The following is a 17,799-nucleotide window of genomic DNA, read 5'->3' as shown; positions in this document are numbered from 1 at the left end:
TTTTAAATATTTTGAAAACTGGGGACCTCTCTTTAAGCCTTTCCCAGATTGCCCCCGTAAAATATCTAATCAGTCCATGATGGGAGCAGTCAAGTTGACAAGAACAAGCCAAAACAGCCCTGTGTCAGGAGAGTGGAACAATCAGGTTTACAGTCCAGATTTTCCAGTATGAATCGTTATGTAAACCCTGCCTGCAATGTGACACCATAATTAAGGCTGTTATTGTGTGTGGACTTTCAGACATGAAAATGCAGGATTTGGGTTCTTTCGTCTCAGATTTTTCTATTTTTCTTTTACAGGCCAGCAAACCTTATTTCCTGTGGTCTGCGGAGCCACAAGTTCCCCTTATTCAGCATCCAGGAAGGGAACACACCCGAGGTAGAGCACAGGGATCCGGAGTGTCGGGTGGAGAAACTGCTTGGAGGGGCAAGAGGCTGGCAGTTGGGAAAGCCTTCCTACCAGCACAGGGCATTGACTGTGCCCAAGTTAGCAGGCCTGTGCAGCATCAGTGTTCCCAGAACACGCCAAGAGCAATGGCAAAGCGACTAAAACATGAGGCTTCCAAAACAGGAGGAGGAGCCCAGAGAGCCTTAAGGGGGCTGTGTAACTGGTTGCATCTGTCAGTCAAATTCTCACTGTCTGAATGAGGTTTCCATCTTCAATGGGCTGAGGAGAAGGGGATGAGTTCACCAGCACTCTTTGTCTTTACCCAAGAGGACAATTGTGCTGGGGGCTTAGGGAATCCCATCTGCCAAGACTGTGGGCAACAAAGTTTGCATGTCACACACTTCTCTGTGCAGCCAGGTCCACTGCAGAGACCAGGTTTTGACTAAGGGAGTAGGATGGATATATATATATATATATATATATATATATATATATATATATATATATATATATATATATCCCACATGAAGCTTGGGAGGCCTTGCAGAGTCAGACTATGTGACAAGAAAGCTCCAGAACCCACCCAACAAGCTGCAAGCAAGGGGATATCAAGGTAGACGGCATCATAGATGGACTTCAGAAAGACTACAAGCAGCTTTTAGTAAATATCCAAGACAAGGAAAATCTTTATAATTCAGCATCCCTACAAACGCAAGACATGTTCATTGTGAAAACACTGATTTGAAGGGGCATATGCACCCTTATGTCCATAGCTACATTTTTCACAAGAGCTTAAGCAGCAGCCTAAATATCCATGTACAGCCTAAATATCCATGGATAATCATAAAGAAGTTACGGGATAGTGCCCAGGAGGTGGCATAGTGAATAGGGCACTAAACTAGGAAGATACGGTCCTGAGTTCAGTCCCTGGTATCCCACATACTAAAGTGATGCTCTGCTTCTCTCGTTAATAATAAATAACACTTTTTCTTTTTTTTTTTTTTTTTTTTTACCAGAGCACACTGATCAGCTTTGACTCATGATGGTACACGGAATTGAATCTGGGACTTCAGAGCTTCAGGCATGAGGGTCTCTTTGCATAACCATTATGCTGTCTACTGTCACCCAAATATAAAACTCTTAAAAAAAAAAAAAAGAAAGAAAAGTGGGGCCGGATGGTGGTGCACCTGGTTAAGAACACACATTACAGTGTACAAGGACCCGGTTCAAGCCCGTAGTCCCCACCTGAGGGGGGAAAGCTTTGTGAGCGAAGCAGGGCTGTAGGTGTCTCTCCTCCTCTATTTCCCCCTTTCCTCCTTGATTTCTGGCTGTCTCTATTCAATAAAGGAAATATAAAAAAAAAATACTTAAAAGAAAAGGATCTGGGGTCAGGCGAGTTAAGAACACATGGTGCAAATGTGAGGACCAGCGTGAGGATTCTGGTTCAGCCCCCCCACCCCCCGCTCCCCACTTGCAGGGGAGTCACTTCACAGGTGGTGAAGCAGGTTTGGAGGTGTCTTATCTTTCTCTCCCCCTCTCTTTCTTCCTCTCCTCTCTCCATTTCTTTCTGTCCTATCCAACAATAATGACAGCAGCAACAATAATAATAGCAACAACAATAAACAAGGGCAACAAAGAGGAAAAAATAGCCTCCAGGAGCAGTGGATTCATAGAGCAGGCACTAAGCCCCAGCAGTAATCCTGGAGGAAAAAAAAAAAAAGAAAGAAAGAAAAGGAAGGAAGAAAGAAAGAAGAGAGAAGAGAATCTGGAATCCGGGACTTGCAATACTTAAGGCCAGGCTCACCTGTCAATCTCGGGGGGAAGTTATGGGATATGTATTCGATGGAATACTATTCTGCAATTTAAAAAAGTTGTGTCCTATGGGACAGAAGATATGGCACCAGAAGTGATTATGCTTAGTGAAGTAAGGAGGTGAAAGAGCACTGTCGGATTGATTGTTAATGAACTATAATTAATGGAAACACATGAATTTGTAAAAAATGAAAAAGGAGCCAAAACGACTCTAAGACTTTGCAAGAACTATGGGGTTTATCCGGGGGTGGGGTGGGGTTTGGTCAGAAGGGGTGAGGGACACAGAACTCTGGTGTGGGGGCAGTGTGGAATTATCCCCCCTGTAGTCTTTTTTTAAATTTATTTTTTATTTATTTTCCCTTTTGCTGCCTTTTTATTGTTGTTACTGATGTCGACGTTAAATAGGACAAAAAGAAATGGAGAGCGGAGGGAAGACAGAGGGGGAGAGAAAGATAGACACCTGCAGATCTGCTTCACCACCTGAGAAGTGATTCCCCTGAAGGTGGGGAGCCAGGGGCTCAAACCAGGATCCTTACATTGGTCCTTGCGCTTTGCACCACGTGCAGTTAACCTGCTGCACTACTGCCTGACTCCCTATCCCCCCTGTAGTCTTACAAGTCATTATTAAGTCACTAATAAAAAAAGGGGGGGAATCCCTGTCCAATTATTTCCCCCTTCTTTTTGTTAGGCATCAATGGCCAGTTCCACTAAATCCACACATTATAGGACCAGCATGTTAGCTCACCCAGGAGGGTGCCTGCTCTGTTCTGTGTGCCAGCCAGGTTCAAATCTTGCCCCGACAGCACTGAGGGAAGCTTTGGTCCTGTGGTGTATCTTTCTTTGGTCCTGTGGTGTATCTTTCTGAAAGTCTGTTTGTAGTAGGCTCCGTCCGGTGTGGTGAAGTTCTAGAACAACCACAAAGAAAAAATCGCATGGCAAAATTAAACAGCCGTATTTATTACATCCAACAAAACACCAACTTAAAATTTAAAAATCTGCACCTTTCACCTGTCAGAGTACTAAAAGCCGGTTTAGAACAAAGTATGAAAAGGGGAAAGGGTGGTCCAGTAGGTAGCACAGTGAATAAAGAATTGGACTCTCGAGCATAAGGTCCAGAGTTCAATCCCTGACAGCACATGTACCAGAGTGATATCTGATTCTTTCTCTCCTCCTACCATTCTCATTAATAAGTAGATGGAATATTAAAAAAATAAACAAAGTATTTAAAAAAAAAAGAAGGGAAAATGTGGCAAATATGTAGTTATCATGAATGAGCAATGAGACTCTGCAGTGTATCAGTCTTTGCCATTACTAAAGCTGACCACTACAAAAAAAAAATCACAGGTATTAATAGAAGGCTTGCAACACACACACACACACACACACACACACACACACACGCGCGCGTACGCGCGCGCACACACACACACACACACACACACACAGGAATGGTATTCATGTATAATGTAATGATGACAAACCAATGTAATGGCCCTCCTTATGTCTTGATTCCAATCATATTAAGTGGGGGATACACTGAGGTTTGCAACAGTCTAGATGTAGGGTCCTGAGCGTTCATAACAGTTGTAAAGCTATAAATGAGACTCACCCGATGGATGCTGTGGTAGGCCCAGTGTTCAAAGATGAATGTAATTCAAAGAGCGCGCAAGTTTAATATCCTGTGTTTAAAGCGCTCTCTTCAGTCTAGTTTTTTTTTTATTTTCCCTTTTGTTGCCCTTGTCTTTTTTTAGCTGTTGTAGTTATTATTGTTGTCGTCGTTGTTGGATAGGACAGAGAGAAATGGAGAGAGGAGGGGAAGACAGAGAGGAGGAGAGAAAGACAGACACCTGCAGACCTGCTTCACCGCTTGTGAAGCGACTCCCTTACAGGTGGGGAGCTGGGGGCTCAAACGGGATCCTTACACCGATCCTTGCACTTTGCGCCACTTCCTTCAGTCGTTTTCAATGGTTAAATGTTTCTTTACCTTACGTTATGTTTAACCCCCTGCCTATAAGGACCTGACCAAGCCCACTACTACAGACAAATCAAACAATTCTGCATCCAATTCCAAAGGTGAGCCCTAATCAAGAGGTATCGCATTGTGATACTGCAATTGTCAGTTTGAGAAGCAGGACTGGCAGGGCTGAACCTGATATATTTGTTAAGAACGTTATTTCTCCTGGGTGCGTACTTTACTCACAAATTCACTGGAGGAGCAGTCCTGGGCATTTATAGGCTATCTGTATCATCAAAACGCTTCATGGGTCGGTGAAATGTTCTGGTGTTGCTATGGGAATCATCTGGCCAAGACTTTTATAAAGTAAAAACAGACACAAGGAAAGCAGGATAGACTCATGAAAAAAAAAAAGAAAAAAGATGGGTGGGTAGGGGGCAGAAGCATCTAAGACTCTACATGATGCTGCTGAAGCAGTGCATGTAAAAAAAAAAAAAAAAGTTTTCGGGACCAGGTGGTGGTGCACCTGGTTGAGCGCACATTACAAGTAAGGACCCGGGTTCGAGTCCCCGGACCCCACCTACACAAGGAAAGCTTTCCAAGTGGTGAAGCAGGGCTGCAGGTGTCTCTCTTTCTCCCTACCCTCTCGATTTCTGACAGTCTCTGTCCAATAAATAAAGATAATTAAAAAAAAAGAGTTTTCAAAGGGGGCAACTATGTATAAATGTAGATAGTTTGTAGAGATGATGGTTGGTTCAAAGGGCAACTGGAGTGACTTGCAGTGGGGAAACTGAAGAATCAGAACTCTGTTGATGGGAATGGTGTGGAACTATATCCATGTTGACATGTAATTTTGTAACTCAATATTAAAATCACTAATAAAATTTAAAAATATATTTTTCACAGGTTGCACAAGAAAACAATGTTTCATTTTTTTTAAGAGTATGATTTGTGATGGGATCAGTTCCAGTATCAAATGAAGACTCCGAAGCATGTAATCTATCAATGTTAGGTGCATTTCTACAGACACAAAGAATCTTTTTAGTCCACCTGCATATTAACTGTCAAGCTCAAGCAAAAAATGTCTAAAATCATGGGACCCTAGGAACATATATAAAATAGACTCCGTAGCTTCTTTACACCATAAAATCCCTATTCTCTGCTGTTCCGTTCCTACTTTTTGGTTCCTATTTATTAAACATTTTGTTCTGCTTTATCTCTTAATGCCTTTCACCCACCAAGTTGCAGATGCTACGATGATTCCATCCTGATTTACCTGGGCAGACAACCTCACCAATGTGTCCCGGGACCCCATCTCTCCAGAGCCCAACCCACTAGGGAAAGGTAGAAACAGCCTGGGGTGGGGGTATGGATCCACCTGCCAATATCCATGTCCAGTATAGAAGCTATTACAGAAGCCAGAACTCCTAACTTCTACACCCCAAAAAGAATTTTTGGTCCATCCTTCCATAGAGAGAAAAATGTTAGGGGAAGATTTCCAGAGGGCTCTGAACTCCAAATTCCATCAGGACCCAGAGAAAGAAGAGGAAGAAAGGAAGGACATTTGGAAGTAGCCATAGGTGGTGGCATGACTCAAAAAGGAAGAGAAGGAAGTTCCACAGAATAGCTGGACAGATATATATAATAGTCAACTCATATCTGTGACCTTGGGAGAACTCCTGCAGTTTCCAGTGGAGGGACTGTGGACACAGAACTCTGGCAGTGGGAACGGTGTGTTATAGATTGGTATTAATCACTAAAAATGCATTGTACACCCTTTCTCCTCTTTTATACAACATATATACACATCCATATAACCCGAAAGTCTTGATAAAGATGGTGATAGTTTACAGGCACTAGAAAATGCCAGTAAGATTTAAAAACATTTTAAGGAGACACATTTTTGAGAGGCTTTAATGTGAATTTTTTTTATATATATAATTTAAAACAGGGATCCAACAGAGGTGGTGAACTATCAGGGTCAATGTTCTAGAGCATGGCACAGATGAAAAATAATACTCACCAGCACCTTATGTGGGTACTAAGACAAAGTCAGCAACTTTCCTTGGCAGGAAAACAAGATATAAAAGGCACCTGGCTGGGGGGGGGGGGGAGGAGGGACACCTGTGGTGTTCACTGCCCCTCAAACAGGTTTACTTCTGTGCATGTGGACATGTGGAATGGAACAAAGAAAAGGTTCCGAACTGAAGCCCAGGATCCTACCTGGGTCGCTAACCTTCCACTAGACCTGCATAGGGTTACAGGTCTTAAACTGGGGGTGAGACTGCTAAACAGGAACACAGAGCTCTCTCTCTCTCTCTCTCTCTCTCTGTCTTTTTTTTTTTTTCTCCAGAAGACAGGAGACTCCTCCCCACCCATTTCATTTCAGGTGTAGCTTCGGGAGGGTCCGAAGCTTCTATACTTCAAAACAAACAATGGACAGTAACAGCGAAATACAGAATAAGTGGTCTGAACGTAAGTCAACCAGCCAGATGGAAAGGCAGGTTCATAAAAATAAAAACTAGTGACTGGTCCATGAACTGTAGGTTAATGCCTCCTCTAAATGAAGGTGTTTAAACTGTATCCACAACAACACACACACACACACACAAGCACGAAGCTGCTCTGGGCAACTGTGAGTAAATAGTCACCTCTCCCTCGGGGACACACTCCCCTGATTCAAGTGACTGAATGCCAAGTGATGAAGTCGGAAGAGACCCCAAATTGGTGAAGGACCCCAGGCCATGATCTGCCAGCTGTGGCCGGTCTGTGGGAAACAGGATTTAACACTCTTCAATAATGACCCCCACCCCCAAAGTCCCCTCTCCTCTCCCCATTGGTGCTGTCCAGATGCACTGCCTAGCAGGGAGGTCCACATAAGTTCCATTTCCCTCTCGGTTCTAGGCACTCTCTGGAACTTCTCGGGTTAGCTTGGGCCTTTCATTTCTTCCCAACCCCATTTGTGACTTTGGACTTGGAATGTCGGTTCCTTCGTCTGGAAGAATGGCTCTCGCTGTTGCCCGGGTGCTTGGGGGGGCTGTCTTCAGAACCTGGCAGGAGAAAGCAAAACACAGGTCACCAGTGCTGGGGGCTTCCTGCTGGGCTTTGCAGCTCACCACGCCCCGCCCATCCAGGAAGCTCAGGTTCTTTCACCGGTACTTGTACTCCACCTAGTGGCCTAATAAACTGTGGCGCCTAAGCCTCAGCATGAAGCTGGTCTGCAAGTATATCTGTGTGTAGGTGTATGAAGAATTTCCAGGGCACTAGCATAATGGTTATGTAAAGACACTCTTATGCCTGAGGCTCCGAAGGCCCAAGTTCAAGCCCCTGTACCACCATAAATCAGAGGCCCAAGTTCAATCCCCTGCACCACCATAAACCAGAGCTGGGGAGTGCTCTGGTTAAAAAAAACAAAAAACAAAAAACTGGGGAGTCTGGCTATAGCACAGTGAGTTAAGTGCAGGTGGCACAAAGCACAAGGACCAGCATAAGGATCCCCGTTCAAGCCCCGGCTCCCCACCTGCAGGGGAGTCACTTCAGAAGCGGTGAAGCAGGTCTGCAGGTGTCTATCTTTCTCTCCCCCTCTCTGTCTTCCCCTCCTCTCTCCATTTCTCTCTGTCCTATCCAACAACGACAGCAATGATAACTACAAAAATAAAGAAAAAAAAAACAAGGGCAACAAAAGGGAATACATTTTTTAAAAAAATTCCACACTCATGTTGTTTATGGTGCACTGTGGCTATGCAGATGAAAGCACTGAGGACAACTCACACTAGAACCATCCCAGCCATACAGGAAAAAAGAGGCGTTAGTTTCTCACACCATGACCTCCTACACAGAGTTCCTAACTCCAAACCGCGAAGAATTCCAGTCTTTTAAAACATCACTGGGGCTGGGTGGCAGTGCACCTGGTAGAGCGCAGCACGCATTATTACCATGCACAAGGACCTGGGTTCAAGTCCCCATCCCATCTGTAGGGAGTAAGCTTCACAAGTGGTGAAGCAGTGCCACAGGTGTCTCTATTTCCCACTTTTCTCGTTCTCTATCAAAATTAAAAAAAAGAAAAAAGAAAAAGGTGGTTGTTGGTAGTAGTGGATTCACTGTGCAGGCACAACAACAACCCTGGTGGGTAAAAACAAGAACACCAATATGATAATAAATGAAATAAAATAAAATACCACTACTACCTGCCCTCTATTTAAAAAAAAATTATTTATTTTTCCCTTTTGTTGCCCTTGTTGTCTTTTTATTGTTGTTGTAGTTACTATTGTTGTTGTTACTGATGTCATCATTGTTGGATAGGACAGAGAGAAATGGAGAGAGGAGGGGAAGACAGAGAAGGGGAGAGAAAGGTAGACACCTGCAGACCTGCTTCACTACCTGTGAAGGCACTCTCCTGCAGGTGGGGAGCCAGGGGCTCGAACTGGGATCCTTATGCTAGTCCTTGCACTTTGTGCCACGTGCGCTTAGCCCGCTGTGCTACCGCCCAACTCCCTGTCTGCCCTCTATTATTGAATCTGAAATCCAGGGCCTGCTACCCAGGACAGTCTGTGCCCTTATAGTGGCTCACTGCAGCTGACTGCAGTCAGGACTGCCCGGTGGAGGTGGGGCCAGGCTGACTGAGATTGTATGGGCATCCCCTACGCCAGGAGCTGAGCTAGAGAAGTGATCAGAACGTCCTGGATCTGCCCTCAGTCTGAGAACATGCTCAATCCTTGGTGCAGCAGTAGAGCCAGAAGATTCTCTGTTCTCTGTTCCAGGGCTCAAAATGGGCTCCAGAAGACATCTCCACCCAAGATGGTCACTAAATACAAGTTCCCAGAGTTGTTTTTTTTTTTGGTTTTCACCATAAATGTTATCTGGTTTAGTCTAATGAGAGACTCATTATGCTGAAGATTCCCCCCTTCTTTAAAATCATTCTCGTTTACTTTCTATTTCAAAATATATCTCTACCACTGTCCACTTCTTTTGGCCTTTTCAGTGTGAAAAGTGTCCAGAAGTACTAAGGACATGGCTTTTAATAAGGGAGTTTAGGAAATTCCTTCTCCCACTTTTAGCTGCATTCCAAACTGGCCTGCTGACTCACATCTTGATTCAGGAGGATTCTCCTCAAAGTGTCCAGAAGTTAATAGCCATTAGTTTACGAATAAGCTACAACAGTGATGTCTTCCTTTCCTGAGGCCTTTGTCTTAGAATAATTTCGTAGGGAGAGAAGAGTCAGTCTGTGTATGTAATTCTCTCAGTCAAGTCCCCCAACAGCTTAAAGTAACTGATTGAGAATCACTGTCCAGCAGAATTCTTTCAGCGTCTCTCATGCCACAAGGCTAAATTGTTCAAAACAAACCAAAACAAACAACAAAAGCAAAAGGACCCCAAATATTTCCAAAATGCTTCTCTGGAGAGGAGAGTCCAAAGGGAGATATCCCTGTCTCTCTCTTGAGCAAAAGCTGTGAAATTGTGAAATGGGTCCACCTCTTCTGAGACGTTTTTGACTCTTCCTAACCCACTTCTCACTTAGGATGGAAATGTCCACAAGAAGAATGTTCCCATCATGCTGCTTATGGCTGGGGGTGGGGGCAGCTGTGAGGATGCCTCTCCTCAGAAAAGGCCCAGTGACTCAAAGCCTCTTTTGAAGCCAGTTCCGTGGGCAGACATTTGACCTGTTTTATGACTAATGAACAGAAGACAACCTGTGATCCCCTCAGGGCGAAACACACACACTGATCGATACTCAAGAGGACAACTTTTGATTCCGACTTTCTTACTGAGTCTGAGGAGGGAGAGGATTCCAATAGTTTTAAACAAAAAAGCAAGAAAGAGTTACCTTTTGTACCTTTCCTGTGAGGCCAGGAGATGTCTGGACTGTAGGAGCCATCTTCACACTCTGAATAAGTCTAGAGAGACAGGGAAGTCAGTGTCAGGGTTGTTAGTACTGGGAGGCAGAGAAGGGGAGGGGGGAGGCTGAAAAGTAAGGTCACACAGACCCTGCCTTTCCAGGCTGGGAATCATCTCTAAAGCATGTGGCCACATCCTCTGACACTTCTGTTTCCCAGCTGTAGAACCAAGACTGTAAACCTCGGAGTGCTTTTCATTCATCTTGAGCTAAAGGTATGAGGAGATGGGGGAAAGCCGCTATTTTCACTTGGGAAAAAGTTACAGCTGGACAAGACTGCTGGAGTGTCCTCTGTCTGCTCACGGTGCTTCTCTGCCTCATCCTCGGATCCAGTGTGAGGGGGGAAACACCATAGCACCAGGGCACTCTACCTAGTAAACTATCTCACTCCTTTGCCTACCATTAGGAGAAAAATATATAACTGAAGGTTTGGGCCAGAAAGAGGCTAAAAGTTGGTGTGGGGGGGGGGGGGGGGATGGGCAGGGCAATCACAAGCCTGGAGAGCAAGGGAGAAGGAATCCGTTTTGAAATAGTGAGGCCTCTACCATGGCAGAACTAAGTCTCCCAGAAGCAGAGCCAGAGCTAGCTGCAATGGATACCATGCACGCACGCACACACGCACGCACGCACACACGCACGCACGCACGTGGGGCTGACACTCTGGACCACCTTTGGTTCCCGGCTGTACCTTCTCTCGCTGACCGTAGTGTTCCGCATACCACACCATGCCGTACAGACACAGGAAGGTGGTGAAAGCCTGCAAGAGAAAAAAAAAAAAAAAAGCCCAGACCTGTTTCATAATTGGCGGGAAGCACCAAAACGATTTTGATTCCCACAACGTCAGGATTTCTTTTTTCTTCCCTCTTTTTTTTTTTTTTTTTAAGATTTTAAGTTTTTTAAAATATTTATTCCCTTTTGTTGCCCTTGTTGTTTTTTATTGTTGTGGTTATTATTGATGCCATCGTTGTTGGATAGGACAGAGAGAAATGGAGAGGAGGGGAAGACAGAGAAGGGGAGAAAAAGACACCTGCAGACCTGCTTCACGCCTCTGCAGGTGGGGAGCCGGGGGCTCGAACCGGGATCATTATGCTGGTCTTTGCGCTTTGCGCCACATGCGCTTAACCCGCTACACTATCACCTGACTCCTCAGCGTCAGGATTCCTATGGGGACATGTACAAGACAGCTCGATGTCCTTTCTTTTGAGATGTCAGGTACGAAATGGGTGGATGTGGAAGAGATGCAACTTCAGGGAATGCTCTCTGCGGAGAGCACACAGGACACTGTCGCCCGTTTCTGCACTGACCCTAGTCCAGGTGGTTTTAGTTTTCACGAGGGGAGAGGGGAGAAAGAAAAGGGGACGGAAAAAGAGGAGAGAGGAGACAGATGATTCCTTAGCATCCCTCACCTGCCCTGTCCTGTGTCATGTCTTGAATTATACTCTAGTATCTACAAGAATAATAATAATAATAACAACAACAAAAGCCAAGAATCCCTCCCCCAAAAATTCAGGTTAGAAGGACATTCAACCTGACTGATAAAGGAGAGGGAGAGGACAGGTTAGGAGGCTGAGAACAGAGGAATCTTATTTATCTATTGATTTGCCAACAGGGTTTGTCACTGGGGCTTATCACTGTACAACAACTCCATTCCCAGGAGTGATTTTTTGTTTGTTTTTCTTTTCTTTATTCTGATAAGAAACAGTGAGAAACATAGAAGGAAGAATAGGGGGAGAGGGAGAGAGGCACCTGCAGCACTATCCCACTGCTCATGAGGCTTACCCTACCCCATGCAGGTAGGGACTAGGGGCTTGAACTTGTGTCCTCAAGTATGGTAGCATGCAGTATCGACCAGGCAGGCCACCACCTGGCCCCTGAGGACAGAGGAATCCTGACCAAATCCTCTGCCACACTCGCCGGATCCACCATTAACTGTCTGCAGAGTCCCTGGCTTTAGAAACCCATCTATGCCAAGCCATCGTCACTGCTGGGACTTCTATCTCTCCTCTGCATTTCTTGTTGGGGACTTTGGCTTCAAACAAGGCAATAGCTGTGAAATCATGGTGGGTGGAACTTTTCTTCTCCATGGAATCATTCTCATTCTACCTCAGCTAATCTGAAAGGATAGCTGATCTCTGTGTTCACTCGTTTCCAGTCCTCATTTCCCAGAAGAAGGATCAAAGTGGCTTCTTCTTTTTGCTTTTATTGACATCAGGGTCATTGTTGGGGCTTGGTGCCAACACTATAGGCCACCATTCTTTCTCTCTCTCTCTCTTCCTTTCTTCTCTTCCTTCCTTCTTTCTAATTTTTTATTAGATAGGATAGAGAGAAAATGAGATAGGACTGGGGAGGTAGAGAGGGAAAGATGACACACCTACAGACCTGTTTCATGTCTCGTAAAGCAGGTGGGGAGCAGGAGCTCAAACCTGGGCCCTTGCACTTGGTAACGTGCTTAACTGGATGAGCCCCCACCCGGCCCCCAAAGTGGCTTTTTCAAGGACACACAGCTAAGGACAGACAGCACCTGCCTAGTTCCTGTCGAGATACATGAGTAGTGATCTGATGTCTACACGTCCATGTCTCTGTCCATCCTTCCATCTGCTCCTTTATCTAGTGGAAGTAAAGCATCTGCACGGCCCAGTTTCAGGCACAGGGAAGGTAGGGACTGTGAATTCGTCTTCTGGCAGTCTGTCATCTACGTCGGGCCTAGTTCCTGTCAATCAAAGATATTTACTAGGTGTCTACTGGGTGCACAGAGCACTTGTAAGTGCCAGAAAAGAAAGAAGCCCCAGTGGTCCACTCAGCCTTCCTGTTGCGCTTTCACTCCTGGTCTGAGACAGCCTGGTGGAGCCACAGTGTGATGCACAAAGTGGACCGCTTGCTCAAACCCATCTGCACACTGGTAGGTATCAGTAGCTCAGTCACTTACTTTACAAAAAGAAAAGAAAAGAAAAGCCCATATCCCACCATGCCAAGAGAAAGAGAGGAGGGGGGTGGGGAAGCAAATGAATCCACTGGAAGTATAAGATGAGGCTGGGAGGACAGCCTAATGGTTATGCAAAAGAATTTCATGCCTGAGGCCTCAAGGTCTCAGGTCTCATCCCCAACACTACCTTAAACCAGAGTTGTTAGCAAAGCAAAATAAAACCCAGACAAACAGGGTTAGCAGCCAGCTCACTCGGTAGATGTGTTTGCCATGTGTTCAGCCCATGTTTGAGGCCTAGGACCGCATGGGAGAGCCAAGGCCATGGGGGGAGGGGGTTTTGATGCTGTTGTATCTCTGTCTCTCTCTGAGTGAAAAAGTCAGCCTGGGATCTGTAAAACTGTGTAGGCACAAGGCTCAGGACACACACACAAACACACACACACACACACACACGTGACAAAACTGCATCTAGGGCAGGGGTAGATAGCATAATGGTTATGCAAAGAGATTTTCATGCCTGAGGCTCCAATGTCCCAGGTTTAATCCTGCACACTGCCATAGGCCAGAGCTGAGCAGTGCTCTGGTAAAAAAAAAAAAAAAAATCAATCAGTCAATCAATTAATTAATTAAAAAGAATAAGAAAATAGCATCTAACCTTTAATATATTCTACTATTTGCTCAAAATTGGGGTACATACCAAAAATGTTCACAGCATGTTGTGAATGGAAAAAGACTAGAGGATTTACAATGGGTCAGTTTGTGTTTGGTCCTTTTCAAAGAAAATATAAAAGGCCAAGTAGGTGGGAAGACGGGTTCTATCTCCAGCCCCCACCAGTGAGTGGTAGGCACTGAGTGGGAATGGAGAGGCTGACCAGAGCTGTCTGTCCCTCAACCACATGAAGGAGCAGTTAAATCTGGGCCAGCTGTCATTTCAAAGAGCGTCCACCAGAGAGCAGGCTCCGTCGGGCCACAGACCTCCCTCCAACTACAGGAGGGCAGGCAGAAGAAGCTGGCTTTGCAGAAAACACTGGCAGGTGGTGAGTGACAGACAGGGGCTTATCATCAACATCACCACACAAAGGGCCGCTGTGCACTTGTCCCAGCAGACAGAGGCTTGTAATTTCTGGGTTTGCAATCACACCTGGGGAAATCAACATAAGTACCCACTTAAAATGTCAAGGCCTGGATTGAAAATAACAACTATACTGGTTTTGTGGAGAGAGGGGAAGCAAAGAGAGAAGAAACCACACAGGAGCAGAGGCAAGGTGGCTGAGTGGGGAGAGGAGGGTGGGGAGCAACCACCTGTTAGGTGATGTGTCAGCTGGCTGCTGAAACAGCTCACTGACCATGACCAGCGGGGGGGGGGGGGGGGGGGGGTGTGTGTCTTAGCTCCTGTACTTGATCTTACCAGGCAAGAGGCAAAGTGGGATAGTCAGGGGCGGAATGTAATCCCACGCCCTCTTACCGGATAACACTCACCTGCTTTCTGAATTTGAGCTCAATCTCAAAACCTCTGATGAATGTCATTACTGAGTGGGGGGAAAAAAGTACCCTGTTTCCCATCTTCCTTCTTTAACTGGTAAATGTGCAAGACACTGGGAACCCCTAACGCTCCCAGACCTCTGTCCAGGCTGGTCCCCACCATAGATGACACTAACCAGGGCTGTGTTATCTTACCAAACCAGGTAGGGAGATGACAAATCTTCAAAGTTCTGTAGTCTTTTTTTAGAACAGGGGAAGGAGGAGAGGGAGGGAGGGAGGGAGGGAGGGAGGGAGAGAGAGAGAGAGAGAGAGAGAGAGAGAGAGAGACTGTACATGTGATGCCAGGGATTGAACTCAGGACTTCATGCTTTTGGGTCCAACACTCTCATCACTGCACCACCTCCTGGGCTGCCCTGTTTCTTAGTCTTGGCCTGGCTGTTCTGCAGAATTCCATTCTTAGTTAGTCTTTCTTCCTTAACATAGTCCCTTAATTCAGACCAAACAAATCCAATGACTGCAGCCATGCTCTATTCATCACAGACCCCATCTCCTTCATGACCACTACTCACCAAATCTTCCTAATGTTACTGGATCCAGGACACCTTCCCCTCTTAAGTTCTGAAGGCTATTCATGTCCTAACAACCTCGAATCCAATTCACCTCCACTCAGCAGGCTTCTCTAAGACATCTGGTCTGTTACTGGCTCAACTGGCCTGGAACATTTGGAGTGCACCCCAAGGCCCTTCCCACATGTCAACCAGGGGATGAAGTCCTTGAGCTGAGCACTGCGACAGCATTCAGCTCCAGCTACTTCTCCACATATGTATGCGGACCGTCATAGTGCCACGTCAAGCCATAGCCCTCCTCTAACCTATGCTCTCTCTAGACTCTTCGACCCTCCAGGGTTTCACTGTGAGATACTGTTGTTGCCCAGACGCCAAAAGTCCTCCCTGAGTAGACATCTCCGCTCCTCTCTCCACTTTCAAATCCCCTCAACGGAATGCCACCTTCCTGAGATACTGAGGCCTGCGGGTTCTGTCCGTGCATGTCCCTCGCCTGCCTGTACTTCCCCTGCCCTCCCACCTTCTGATATCTTTTACCAGGCATGTGCTGAGCGCTTCCTAGGTACTAGGCACTGGAGTAAGTGGGGTTGAAAGGGCAGTGGTGACTGCTGCTGCTTTTTGTTGTTGTTGTTGCCAAAGCTTCACAGCTCCAAGCCCTTTTTCCCCCCAGAAAGAAAAGAGATTGGGGGGGGGGGGGAGGGAGCGGGCAGTGGTACATCCAGTTGAGTGCAAACATTAACACGTGCAAGGACCTGGGTTTGAGGCCCCGGCCCCACCTTTGGTGTGTGTGTGGGGGTGTGTGTGGGGGGGACGATGACACTTCACGAGCAGTGAAGCAGGTCTGCAAGAGTCTTTTTCTCTTTTTCACAGAGAAGTCCTCCGGCTCACCTAAGGTCACAGACAAGCTGGCTCTAAGCACTCAGGAGTTCTAAGTTCACATGTCACATACTAACATGACTACTTTAGCTAACAGTTCCCACCTGGGCTTGCAGACAGGGGGTGTGTGCCGGGGTGTGTGTGGGGGGGTGGATGTCACAGGGACCCAATGTCACAGACTCTCTGAGTTTGAGTCCCAGCTCTGCACTAACTGCTTTGTGACCTTAGGTGAGACGGAGGACTTCTCTGTGCCTTTGTCCTTTCATCCATAACGGAGGGAATAATAAGGCACTTGCCCTCAAAGTATAAAGAACAAATAAGCGATAAGTGCAGAGTGCCAGGAATAATGTCTGACACACAGGCAGTGTTAATAGATCTTCATGTCGCCCTCATCGACCTGTGTGGGCCCAGCACCAGCTGCAGCATTGATAAGCACTCAGCGAACATTTGGAGGACGGCTGCTTACAATGGGCCACGTGAAGGAGGGTTCCCATGGAGCACGAGAAGGGGTTCGTGTCTTCAGGCACAAAGGGCAATCAGAAACCACCAACATCAGGAGGCGAAAACGAAGGGGTGAGTTAAGTTGCAGAGAGGCGGCTTCATGAGCTTATTAGACTGGAGGGACAGATCCTGCAGGCTGAGCTGTGGGCATTGTGCAGCATTGTGGACATGGCACAGAAGAGCTCTTCCTGTCTACTAAGGCCAGCGGGGAAGCTGAGAGCCTGCAGCTGGGAGGCCTCAACCCAACTCCCTCAGTCTCTCTGGTTACTGGGGCTCTCTGGTACCAGGTGAGGACAGGCTCGCATCTCCACCATAGAAGGTCATCCAAAGACTGACAGATATGGTAAGTGTATGCCAGAGAGAAATCTAAGAAGTGTCTGGTTAGAATCTCTGGTGACCCACCCTCTCCACCCCCCTCACCCTCTTAGATCTTGTCTCACTGTGACAGGAGGGAAAAAAAAAAATCAGTGCACAAGAAAGCATTAATTCTGGAGTTACAATACAGAGATCATGGTTCCCTTTTATTATCTGTGATGAAAGAGGACAGAATAGGGTCAAGGTGTCCTGGAGCTATCAGGATTCCTAACAAGTCACCCTAAAAATAGACACCGTGAAAAGTGAACGAAGAAAAACACCTTTAAAATACAAAGTGAGGCCCTGACAAAAGAAAAAGAGACCTGAATTTCTTCAAATCTCTGGATCGGCTACCCATACAAAAAATAAAGAACATAAAGAAATATGATAAATTATAGGACAGGATGGAAGCAATAAAATACAGATTGTGGGAAGATCTACAGGACAAAAGAGCTGGCTGACCAAGGAGGGTGAGCTAGAGATAGAAGGGGAATACAGGCTAAAGGGCTTGAATAAAATGGTAATCTCTTGGAATAGGAGGATGTTGACTTAAATGACTTGCTAAAAATACAAAACCTAAGAAAATACTGGGGGCTGGGTGGTGGTACACGTGTTTGAATACACGTTACAATGTGCAAGCACCTGGGTTTGAACCCCTGGTCCTCACCTGCAGGGGGAAAGCTTTGCAAGTGGTGAAGCAGTGCTGCAGTGTCTCTCTTTCTCTCTCCTCTCTCCCCCTTCCCTCTTGGTTTCTGGCTGTCTCTAGCCAATAAATAAATCTAGATAATAATAAAAAAAAAATACCAGTAATTTAAACATTGATAAGATATATTTGGTGGTTTTTTTTTTTTTTTTTTTTGCTTCCAGGGTTATTGCCAGGGCTCGGTGCCTGCACCATAAATCCATGGCTCCTGGAGGATATTTTTTTCTCTTTTGTTGTCCTAGTTGTTTTTTATCGTTGTGGTTGTTACTATTGTTGTTGTTGTTATTAACGTCCTATTTGTTGGATAGGACAGAGAGAAATGGAGAGAGGAGGGGAAGACAGAGAGGGGGA

The 17,799-nt window shown here is 46.0% G+C and overlaps 1 protein-coding gene across 2 annotated transcripts in view; it reads right to left on the bottom strand.

Annotated features, from left to right (window-relative positions):
* Positions 1-7,051: 7,051 nt before the first annotated feature.
* PTDSS1 (phosphatidylserine synthase 1) overlaps positions 7,052-17,799 on the bottom strand; it is a 61,347-nt gene continuing 50,599 nt past the window's right edge. For both annotated transcript variants that reach the window (XM_060195982.1, XM_060195983.1), the window contains 3 exons: positions 10,735-10,803; positions 9,978-10,047; positions 7,052-7,203 (listed from right to left, as the gene is read on the bottom strand). In XM_060195982.1, coding sequence (XP_060051965.1) covers positions 7,094-7,203; positions 9,978-10,047; positions 10,735-10,803 — 249 coding nt within the window. In that variant the 3' untranslated portion in view covers positions 7,052-7,093. The remainder of the gene's footprint in view (positions 7,204-9,977; positions 10,048-10,734; positions 10,804-17,799) is intronic.

The sequence above is a fragment of the Erinaceus europaeus genome, chromosome 8 (genome assembly GCF_950295315.1).
Source record: "Erinaceus europaeus chromosome 8, mEriEur2.1, whole genome shotgun sequence".
Classification (NCBI taxonomy): domain Eukaryota; kingdom Metazoa; phylum Chordata; class Mammalia; order Eulipotyphla; family Erinaceidae; genus Erinaceus; species Erinaceus europaeus.
Note: the sequence above shows the minus strand (reverse complement) of the source record. Positions and strands in the feature narration are given on the sequence as shown.